At 37.4% G+C, this 12,052-nt stretch overlaps 2 protein-coding genes across 2 annotated transcripts; both read left to right on the forward strand.

Annotated features, from left to right (window-relative positions):
• Positions 1-987: 987 nt before the first annotated feature.
• Positions 988-5,868, forward strand: thap7 (THAP domain containing 7). Its single transcript, XM_059509953.1, has 5 exons — positions 988-1,142; positions 1,856-1,935; positions 2,418-2,573; positions 2,721-2,849; positions 4,164-5,868. Exons 2-5 carry the CDS (start codon positions 1,856-1,858, stop codon positions 5,683-5,685), a joined length of 1,887 nt encoding a protein of 628 aa, XP_059365936.1. The 5' UTR covers positions 988-1,142; the 3' UTR covers positions 5,686-5,868.
• Positions 5,869-8,291: 2,423 nt separating this feature from the next.
• LOC132104772 (ras-related and estrogen-regulated growth inhibitor-like protein) lies at positions 8,292-10,281 on the forward strand. Its single transcript, XM_059510318.1, has 4 exons — positions 8,292-8,460; positions 8,543-8,596; positions 8,685-8,761; positions 9,066-10,281. The coding sequence occupies exons 1-4, from the start codon at positions 8,292-8,294 to the stop codon at positions 9,480-9,482; spliced, it is 717 nt and encodes a 238-aa protein (XP_059366301.1). The 3' UTR covers positions 9,483-10,281.
• Positions 10,282-12,052: the final 1,771 nt, after the last annotated feature.

Consider the following 12,052-nt stretch of genomic DNA (forward strand, 5'->3'; position numbering starts at 1 on the left):
ACGCAATGTATTTTGTTTAAAGCGCTATATAAATAAAGGTGACTTGACTTGACATTAATATTGCTATTAGTAGCCTAGCTATTAGGATTTGTTATTTTATATAGACGGTTTCAACGGCAACAACATAAACAAACGTTACTTTGCACGCGCGCTTTTGTGGACCTAACTTAACTTCCGGTAGACTTCCAAATAGAATCAATAACAACAGCCAAGTCCCTCTAGAGTAGATATTTTTTGATAAACAAACAAAATATGTTTGCCGTGTGGATCAGGCGGACTTAATGAAAATGCAAATTAATTCTTTGCCAGCAGGAGATGTTTTAAAGCATAGACATAAAGGGCAAGAAATAGAGGTTTCCCCAGTAACAGCTGTAAACAAAGCAGAGCTGGTACGCTCACACGCTGCTTTATCAGGCATACAACATGCAAGTCTTCCTTCAGAAATACAGTTATATAAAAACACCTGTGCCTCGTTTTGATATTTAAACATATAAATGTAAGGAATTATTATTATTAAACGTGCAGTACATAACGTTACTCATGTTTATTCAACGAAGCCTTTTCGAAAATCGATCCGTTTTAAAATTGTGGCGAGTCTCCAAAAATAAATAAATGTATGGGAAACACATCCCGCAGCGCAACCACCTGACCCCAACTTCAGTCTACTCATCAACTTGACTTTAACTGCGTTTGTAGAAGGCACCGCAGCCAGACCAATATACACAACACAGACCGGAAGATAACTTAAGTCCAGGCACGTGCGCCCGATGAAACCGTCTATATAATATTTTATTGTTTGTTTGTTTTGTCATTGTTTTTGTTGTTGTTGTTTAATCGGGTTTATTCATAATGCAAGCTATGATGGTATAGGCTATGCTTATATCCTCTTGCTAAAAGTGCACATTTTAAAACAACATTTAAAATTAACTTATTTATTTGTTTTGTTTATGTTAGGTTAGTGACTAAAGAAGTTATAAAACGAAGATATCAGCGTCGTCTGACCCTTCCAAACATAAATTTGCGTCCTCTCGCGACGTCACTTTAATTCACCGTTGTGATTGGCTGCTGCAGAAAGGCGGATCTAATCTACAGCGCCTAGGAAGAAGCATACGACCATCTTCGTGAGGTCGCAGGCCTTTGTGGTGAGTTTTAAGGGTGATTTTGAAGAGAGAAATCGCTGTATATTATTTTACAGAAATGTATTCAGTAGCCTGGGTTTATATTGGTTTCAGATGCCCAGCTTGTTATTTCCCGCCTTAGGTATAGTCTGTTTTAGTAGCCTGATGTGTAGTCACCTAAAAACGACGCTGAGTTGAGGTTAAATGATATCGATATGAGCGATCGGGTGTTTGGGAAACTAACATCACCATAAATGGCCCTTTTACCATCATATGAACTGTCAGTAAATAACTGGCATGCAATATTAAATAAATCCACACGAAAACGTGTTCGGTCTTGAGGACCAGTCCGTCAAAACCTAAAATAAATAAATAAATAAACATATATATTTTTTTATTTAAGTTCTTTATTTAAATTATTAGTATTACTGTTGGTGTTTTGTTTTTTTTTGTTTTTTTACATTATTACAATGTTAGTATATTATACAGAATTTCTATAATTTTTTATTTTGTTATTTTATTTTTCTGGTTTGTTTTATTTTCTTTTAGCTGGATCTTACTGACGAGTGATAACAAGATTTTATTTAAACAAATTTAATTAAAAGTACTGGGATGAATTTGTGTGATTAAAGAAAGCATCTATGGAGGGGTGTGATAAAAGTCAGCCTCCCCTGTAGTGCGCATGTGGTGTTATTTTTTACAAATTGGATTAAAAATTGTTTTTTGTTTTTCCCTAGATGCCAAGACACTGCTCTGCTGTAGGTTGCAAGTCACGTGACACAAAAGACATTCGGAAATCTGGAATCACTTTTCACAGGTGCACAAAGATATTTCCAAATCAGCAGTCAAATTTACTAATTACCAACATTTTATTATTTGCATTTATAATTGTATTTCTCCTGCTGTTCCTGACTGTATCAGAATAGACCCATGACCCATCAGATATGAACCACCATTTCATTAAGATGAAGCATTAAGAAACTCATTTTCATACTAATATAAAAGTTTATTTAATGACTCACCGTTCAGTGTAGTCTGGTAGTTTGTATTCTACCATGCCCTCTGAATCAAAATGTATTATTTTGGTCAGCTCAAGACTGCGGTGATTCATATCTGCCTCCTGGTGACCAATTCACTGAACTACTTGTTTACAATAATTTGCGCTGGTCTCAACACATTGACATAATTCTTTTTTGTGTGATGAAAAGCAGTGTAAATTAAAAATGTGTCGCAGCAGTAGTTGCTGAGGGGGTTATTAAATTATCTTAACTTGTTAATATTGTGTATTATGTTTTCCAGATTGCCAAAGAAAGGAAACCCTCGACGCACAGCTTGGATTATCAACTCTCATCGCAGAGGCCCTGAGGGAAAAGGCCAGTGGGACCCCCAAAGTGGTTTCATCTATTTCTGCTCTAAACACTTCACCCCTGATAGCTTTGAACTCTCCGGTGTCAGGTCTGCAGATTATTACACACGCTTAACATTTCCTTCAGAATCACCAAAGCAACGACCAAAACAGTTGTGTTTTTGAAACACAGTACTGTATATTAGAAGGTGCAGATAAATATATAAATTCAATCTTTTGTGTTTTTCTTTTTTTAGTGGCTATCGCAGACTGAAGGACGATGCGATTCCCACTGTATTTGAAAATCAGCCTCACGAAAGAGGCACTGCTGCGAAATGTGCAACAAAACGGAGAGGCAGACCTCGAAATGTGGACAAAGATATCAGGTATTTCACATAGAGCTGCAAAAAATCACCTCTTTCTGGTGTGCTTTCTCTTGTGATAAAAGAAGTATGCTTTATTGTATTCAGTGTGCACTTCAAATTGAAACATGACTTGCACACCTTCCAAAAAAGTGCACTTTGTAACAAAGTCAAATTAAAAAGTTCACTTTAAAGTACGTTTTATATCATTGTGTGTTAATCTTTTGTTGTACTTTAAAGACATACACTAATCTTTATGTGTTGTCAATTATACTAAAGCACATGTACTGGATTTTGACTGTAATGTTATTTGATATTACATTTAAAGTTCATTCAGTATATTTTAAATGAACTAAATTGGAACTTTGTCATTACAATGTGTAATTACAGATATATTCAAATATATTTGAACTCTTTCCTCGCTAAAGTCGAGATTTTACAGGATTTCTGTGTTTCACTGTTCGGGGTGCTTCTGAATGAGACCAGAATCTCCTGATCAAATCCACAGGCGAAAAATGAGCGATATCATATGTAAGCAGATGCATATGAAAAATAATGCGATTTTCAACAACAAACAGCATATAAATCAAAATTGCCTGATGTTACAGAGTGAAATGTTGATCCTGAAAGTGGTAAAGGATTGTGAAGCTTTGTGAGTGTTGATGGACGTGATCTACTAATAAGCATCTTTGCTTTGATCACATGACTGAATATGATCCAGATGTAGTCTTTGATAAAAATACGATTTTTATTAGCTTTTTGACCCAAGGTTTTTTTTTTTTTTTTACTATAAAAAATAATGCTTGAAACTAGAATAAAATTGACTTTTTTATTCATGAATTATTATTATTTAAAGTAAAAGCTCAGATTTTTTTATTTCTATGCATTGCATATTCAGATATTCATACAACTAAATATTCTGGGGGTCATAAAAATTTTGTGAAATTGTCAAAAATGCCAACGGTGGCTGACAATTTTATTTTTCAGAAACGCTGGCAGGGAAGGAGTTAATAGTTAAAAGTTGGACTTGTCAGTAAATTCATCAGTACACTTCAACCATATTTCAAAGACTAAGTTATTAAAATGACTTATAAAGATGTACTTAACTCCTGCTTAAATGGGTCAAAAAAGCATTCTTGAGGTGATCTAATTGTATTTAAACTATGATACATTTTCATTTCATTACAAATAACATGCAATTAAACGTAACATCTAACCGTATTCTATTTAGTAGTTTATTTCTAGATAAATAGTGTTTTATGTTTTTATTTTAGCGTATGTATGTTTTTAACTTGTTTTAAATAATTAATGTCTATATTTTAAACCAATTCTCCCCAGTCTCAAGAACTCCACCAATAATGAAGCCTCAGAAAACCAGGAGATCTTCAACAGTGAGACTGTGGTGCAAAAAGTAGCAGAGAATGAGTGTAAAGAAGGCGAAGGGGAGGACAAGCATGGTCAGCCTTCATCTGAGGCTCCTCAGACCTCTGAAGAGACGTCAGTAGATGACCAACCGCCTGACCCCTCTTCTCCTCAACCTCCTCCTCGTCCACCTTCTCCATCCTGCTACATGAGGCGTCTCCCCCCACCTCCTGGCTTTTACTTGCCGAAAGAGCACAACTACGCTCAGCTGTGCCCTCTAGTGTGGCGCAGGCGCTACGACAAAGCCATCGACAGCTTGGAAAAAGCTCTGCGTCTTCTGAGTGCCGCTCGACGGCGAGAGAACCGCCTACGTCACGCGTTACTGCGCCTCAGAGAGAACCGATTTAGAAGTACCCTGTTTCGCACACGAGAAGGAGCCAAAGGGAAGGAGGCCCGAGGAGGCAGGTTTTCAAGCTGGGCTGCTCAAAAGGGACAGGGGGCGACCGTGGAGAGAGGTCGCAATCTTGAGGCTTTGGAGGAGAGCGCAGCTGATGAAATAGACCTTCTGGCTGAGGGCTGGACCGGACAGGTGCAGACAAAGGGAAAAGTCACTGGGGAAGAAGAAGAAGGCTGCTGCTTTTATTGCGGAAGAGACAATGAAGGAAACAAAGTAAGTGGATACAAAGAAGCAACTGTAGGACCTGATGAGGCTCTAGGATCCCACACAAGACGTAAGCCTAATAGAATCCAGGAAATCAAAAGGAAAGCCAAAGTGCTCAAAGAACAAAAGTCAGAGACCTCGATGACTGATGTGGCACCTGTGGAGCAACAAAGCTACTATTTATATTACTGCGAGAGCGCAGAGAACGAGGACATGATGCAGGTGGTCACCATGGAATTGCCACCGCACCAGCTGAGCACCGAGCAGGAAACATCTCTCATGCTCCACAATAATGCTGAAGCAATCCAGCAACTCGCTCTGCTGCATCCACAGACTGACATGCACACTGCGCCCGGGCCCGGGCCTGTTCAATACTCCACAACACTGCAGGAAACGTCTGCGCCATTCCAGCTGCAGCAACTCCAAGTGCTTGAGCCGCAACAGGGACTTCTGCTCTCTGACCTCGTCACAAAGGAAAAGAGCGGCATGGAAATGGAGCAGGGACAGCAGTTCTTCTGGGTTCAGGAAGGGACTGATGATCATGTCCTGCTGATGCCGGTTCCTGCCGAAGCGAGGGAAAGCAACGGGGTCGATGTTGAGACTGTGATTGAGACCGTGCAGCCTCAGGTGATACTGGAGAGATATCAGTCAAAGGACACTGAAGAAAGGGATGGACTGGCTGTGAAGTGTGATTCCACTGTATTGACGGCTATGGCGTGGGAAAACGGTCCGCTCACACACCAGTCGGACCTGAGGCCCACGGCAGACGTCAGAGCGAGACTGAAAGAACATCTAGAGGGGTTTCAGCTTCAGCTCAGCAGCGAGTTTATTGACTGAACCGATCAAAACTACATATTTTAATTAGATTTTTTTATTCTCCACTCACGCACAGACACTTCACTTGGCATTTTTTCATCAGCATAATTTTCATTTTAAGGCCAATCATAGTTAAAATGTATTATGTTGGTATTTTAATTGAAAAGCAAATTGAAATTCAATAAAACTCTTCAGTTACTAAAATGTGTTTGGATATGCAGTTTTTAGTTAAATGGATTCACTAATACAGATAAATGCATCATCTGACATCACAGTTAGACTGTTCACAAATGCACACTGTTAATAATTTTTTAATTATTAATGTTAATAAGTTTGAAACTTACTCCATTATTCTTCCCTGTCTATATACCCACAATTACTGGAGTGCTTTGAAGCAACTGTTTGTTCCCTCAACCATGAGGATTAAGTTTTCCTTTTATAAAGAACAGACAAATATTATCTCCCTTGTCTTTTTAGAAAGGACTCCAAAGATTCTAATCATTATCTTTATAATTTTTTGTCTTACCAAAAGAATTGCAATAACAAACATTGCATAAGTTTATAAATTAAAAACATGACTATTTTTGCACATATTATAAAACTAGTTCATGTTTTACATATGGACATAGTTTAAAATATGTCCAAAAATGTATTCCTTTTTATACCATCTAGCTACACTACCTTCAGATGTTTGGAATCAGAAAGATTTTTTTAAGGCATTAATTATTTTTTCAGCAAGGATGCATTAAATTGATCGAAAGAAAATGGCAGTACAGCTGTTGTCAGCACTGAAAATAATAATGAGATATATAATGTTTCACCAAATCAGCATATTAGAATGATTCTTGAAGGATGATGTGACTTGAGTAATGATGCTGAAAATTCAGCTTTGCATCAGGAATAAAATACATTCAAATTGTAACATCATCAAATAAAAGTTGGCTTGGTGAACATAAGAGACTTCTTTCAAAACATTTAAAACATTGTGTTTGGGCAATAATTTTGAAGGCGAAGACAGTTTTGTGAATATAGATTAAGGGGACTTTATTTTCAGGTGACTGTTTTAAGACTTTTGAAGATATATGTTGACTTTATTGATCTTCAGTTTGTTCTTCTTTAAATTAAAGAAGGCTGATGCAGGGGGAAACCATGGGCATTCCAGGAAATGTCAATTAAATGTAGTACTGAGTGCTCCAAATAACAACACCATGATACTTTTTTTGGGGGGGGGGGGGGGGGTTAGCTGAGTAACTGGATGTGAAGTTTGATTCTGTTACTTTAGGATTCTGTGAATGCGTATCTCTATAATGTTCACCTGTGCTGGATGAAAATAGATTGTTAAAGCGTCAAAATGCGCAAAAAGCAGGGTGATGGATCCCAGCGAAGTGACCGAAGCCGATTTACATGTTACAATGGACATAACGACCTGTATTACAATTATGTGAATTTCCTCCACTTAAATCTCAAAAACTATCCTTCTGTGTTTACCATCCCTGTATTTTAGACTAGATTTGGCCTAGTTTTTTTTTATTTATGCAAATGTTCTGTTTACGTAATTTGTAAACTGTGCTGGATTGGTCTGTAAAAATTGTAAAACTTAAATGCATTTTAAAAACCTAAAAAAAAAAGAAGACATTATAAAGAAATCCAGGAATCCATTAAAAAAGGTTTGGTTGATGGTACGTGATTAATTTTCCATTATTTTCCTGAGCACATTTCAATTAGGCAATGTTGATATCTTTTAATTTAGAGGGGACAAATGTCTTGGCCAGAATAAATAAATAAAAGAGGTAGAAATGTTACCCGCGGCCACGAGGCGTCGCTCTTTGTTAATTAATAGAGTATGTTGATGTCAGAAGTGGACTCGGATTACAGCAGAACGATATCATTATGTATAATATGAACACAGCTGTGAAGTTTACAGCAGGATCTGAAGAACATGGTGCACATTTTAGAGGGAAAAATCAATGCAAATTTAAATCAGAAAGGCAATGGCCTTTTGCATCTCGAGAATTACTGGAATACTACAGTAGGCTATTGTCATGAAAAAACATTTGCCATGACAGCTCAAGAAGGGCTATATGTGTCTGTGTTCAATTGCTAATTTAATGTTGTAGTAAGTAGTTGCTAAAGACATCCTGTCATTTAGAGGAATTTGCAATGCATATCCCTTCGCTGAATTAATTGGTGTCATGCCTTGGCAAGACCCACAGCAGGGAGTTACAACGTTACTAAAATGTGATAAACACTGAGCAGTTGTAGTAGTAATAATAATAACAACAATAATAATTTTATTAGTGAAATAATGTAGCCTACATTAAATTTTTGACATTTTAAGGAACTTGCCTACCGCTTCATCCAAATTCCATATATTTCCCATAGACTGATATCCCCGTGGAAGAGTGGGGGAAAAAACTTTATTATTTTTTTTCTTTTTACTATTTAATCATTTTAAATATTGAACTTAAATAAATAAATAATTATAAAAATGTTTTCCTGTGCCTTAAAAATGCACTGTGAATTAAAGCTCTACCAGCAGACGCTCGTCGCTCTGATTGGTCCAACTGAAGAAAGCCCCGCCCATACATATCAAGCCTATTTAAACAGCTCTCTGTCTGCGCATCTCTATGTCCAACACTTGCTCACTGTGGGACTCTGACCAGCCGGCTTACTACCCACCAATGGTTGTTCAATTGAAACCTCGCATTCGCTACAGCAGCAAAACCATGGAAGGCAACCAGCAGAAAGTAGAGGCTAACATTTTGTTACTTGGAGCTGACAAGGTTGGAAAGTCTGGTAAGTTCTTCAGCAAATGTTGCTTGTGGTCTTTATGCATCTAGTCTGAATTAGAGCACTAAAAATCTGTTCTTCTTCACAGCTCTCACCGTGCGCTTTCTAACCAGGCGCTTCATAGGAGAATATGGAGATATAGGTAAACGACATCACTTACCGATCTTGATCTCCATTGATTTGCAGTAAAATAGCCTTCTTTTTGCTTAACGGTTTATTTTCATTCACAGAATCAATATACAGCCATACTGACAAGATCGACGGGCGTGATATTTGTTTCAACATATGGGACTCACTTTGCCCGCAGGTAAGCATCTTTTTGCAAGTTTCGAGATAAAATAATGATTGAAAGTCATGTTTTGCATGACAATATGGCAAGCTATTTTAACATTACCTTTTATCTATTGAGAACATACATTTTATAAAGAAAAAGCCATTGTAATTAGTACTTAGAAAAATGAAAACTTCATACTAATAACATTTGGGGGGTTTTGCTAGCAACTAGTAAGTACTGGTACTTTACGCATAATTGCTAGTATAGCACCAGCAACAAATGAAATGCATGCTTGTCAGAAGTGAATAGAAGTAGGCTAATAAATGTCTTGTTTCAGAATGAAGAGGAGTCCAGATACATCAGCGACAGACAGCTGCAGTGGGCGGATGGTTTTATCCTTGTTTACAGCATCTGTGACCGCGCCAGCTTCAATGTGGTGCGGCAACAAGTGCAGTGCATACGGCAAGCCAAGCAAAAACTGGTCAGCACAGCTCAGATCATGATTGTGGGGAATAAGAGAGACCTCCAGCACCGACGTACAGTGTCCAGTGAAGAGGGGCGGCTGCTGGCGCTCTCAGCAGACTGTGGGTTTTTTGAGGTCTCCGCTGCCGAGACGTACCACGGTGTGCTGATGGTGTTTCACGAACTGTTTGAGCGTATCAGAGAGGCGAGGGCGCTCAAGAAGGGCCCTGTGGGATTCAAAGGTATCGTGAGGAGCATGTCAGCAGTATTTGGAAGGAAGCGGACTGAATAGTTTCACATTTCCCCTCAAAGCGGTGGAAGAATCAGGGATAAACCCTTTATGAAATCCATATTGGAGCAAAGACTGATTATTGATCTCAACTGGATTTTTGCAAGTTCAAAATCTTACAGGCTGTTCACATAGCAACCATCTGTGCTGTATTTATTTTATTGTATTTATCTTTGGCCATGGCATCGCTGTTTTTTTTTTTGTGGGGGGGGGGGGGGCATCTGACATCATGAGTAACGCTACTAAGGCACTAGTCAACGTGTTCTTTGTGAACAGTCCATTATTCCTGAATGTCCTAAGAATGTTCAAATTAGATTTAAGTATAAAACAGTATTGTGTCTCATTGCTCACTGTTTTTCAGTATATTGTAAACTGTCAGTTCTCTCTTTGTACTACCATCAGTTTTACTGTAGCTAATAAGTGCAGTTGGTGGCTCAATCCTTCTTAGTCCCTATGCAATTAAATGAGACTGATTTTAAAATATGGCCTCTAACACGGATGATTTATGAATATTGTAACAATGTAGCATTTCCTTGTGAAAATATTAATATTTAATTTGTTTTGCCCTCGCTAAAGACTTTTTTTGACAGTCATAAATTTATGTGGTAGAATGTTGCATTTCATAATGATGCCCACTTTTGCCTTGGTTGATCCTTAACTTTGCTGACAATGTGGTTTTAAAGTCCTTACTGTTTCATTTGATGCATTGGTGATATAAACTGTCAAACACAGATTGTTGTATATAATGTAAGTGTAAGATCATATGGTTATATTGTTTTATAATAAAACACGAGAGATTTTATTTTCTCTGTTGCTTGTTTAGGTACTAAAAGTCCAGTGAGCCACTTTAGTGTGTGACAAACAATACATTTTGTCAAATGCATTAAAAAAAAGTAATACTAATAGCAGAAATGCAGCCATTCGAATTTGCAGGTTGCCTGTGTTTTAGTTTTGGTATTGGCCTCGTTGCTCCCAACTAATAGTTCACTGTTCAGACCATTGGCAATTGCATCTTTTACTATGGTATTTATGTAAATTACTTTACTGTTCCCAAAAGAAATATGACTGATCTACACATACGTACATTGTGACTGCAACTAGTGAAAATGTGTATCATATATACCAGACTGTGGCCAGTGTATTGGCTCATATATCTGAAACCTTAAGCAAGTACTTATGCAGATTTTCTTCATTTCAGGTGATTTGAGGAGGCAAAACAGGACCATTTAGCTGGATTATTTGCAATTTTTACTAAATTGCATAAGAATAAATGAGATTATGGCTATCTATCTAGTCTCATTCCTCAGTATTTTAAAACGGAAACAAAAGAAATAGAAAGGAAACAGACTGAGAAAGTGAAAGGGGCAGATGGGTCTTTCTGACAGCTCGTCCTCCAGTCGAGTGGGCGCTTTGCGGGGGTTGCCATGCACACCACAATGACCCTCGTCAGCGAGTAATGACATCAATCACACAGATGTGTCTCCGTCCACATATCGCCTCAGTGACACACCAGGCTGGATTCCTCCCACAATCGTGTGTACGCTAACGTTTACACACAAGCACATGCATGAATATTCATGATGGGCCATGGGGCAGAATATTCTGGCATAATTATCATGATTTCACAGCAGAGACAACAATAAAAGGGTCTTTCTCAGGAAACCATGCCATCTTTAATATTTAATGATCTCATCAGAAAAGGTTACAACAGAGTTTTCAGGAAATCATATTTCAACTCCTCGAGCATAAAATACCAGGGCTATAAATGCCATAGACATTGGAAGTTCAACCCAGGAGGCACAAAATGGAAATTCACCTGTAAATGTGTGTTATAGATTTTATTGTGAACCGTGCATATGTGTTTATCCATATATATGTTTCTTTTTTTAAAAATGACCTAAAATTTTAAGTAATGTTTAATCAAAATGTCAAAGACTTGGTGGCATATGCAGGACTTTGTAAGTCATTTGGTCAGCATAAACACTTAGCTGTATATCACAATACTCAAGAGAACAGGAAGAAAATAGATAAAGAATCACTTTGTTGTGATTTTAAAGCTTTTAACTCCCCATCCTGTAATGTCTGGAATATGCATACTTAGAATTGTGAATATGTAAAATAATGCTGGCCTATTAGTTTTATACTCAATCACATTTTATCTGAGAAAAAAAGGTTTGTAACATTTTGTGTCAATCATCTCAGTGTTTTAGGGTTGAATGTCAGTGCAAAATCTAATATCATAGCAGACTATGATATTAGCCCGAAAATATAATCTCACCACACAAGATTAATTATCGGAAAGAAACATGATTGCATGAACATCTTAAATTCTAAATCAACAATAAACAAGCAAAAACCAAATAAATAAGCAGTGCACAATGTACAATAGTTTGTGTAAATTGCAACAAACCTGGCCAAGAATACTATGAGCCAATATTAAAACTCTGATTTTAGGGGAAGAGGGGCAGAAGAAACGGGTTCATATAACTGTATAATCATATATAACTATATATTCATATAACACAACAGGATGCAGAAAAGATGTGTGCAGTGCAGATATTTGATTTGAACTG

Source organism: Carassius carassius, chromosome 25, assembly GCF_963082965.1.
Source record: "Carassius carassius chromosome 25, fCarCar2.1, whole genome shotgun sequence".
Taxonomy (NCBI): domain Eukaryota; kingdom Metazoa; phylum Chordata; class Actinopteri; order Cypriniformes; family Cyprinidae; genus Carassius; species Carassius carassius.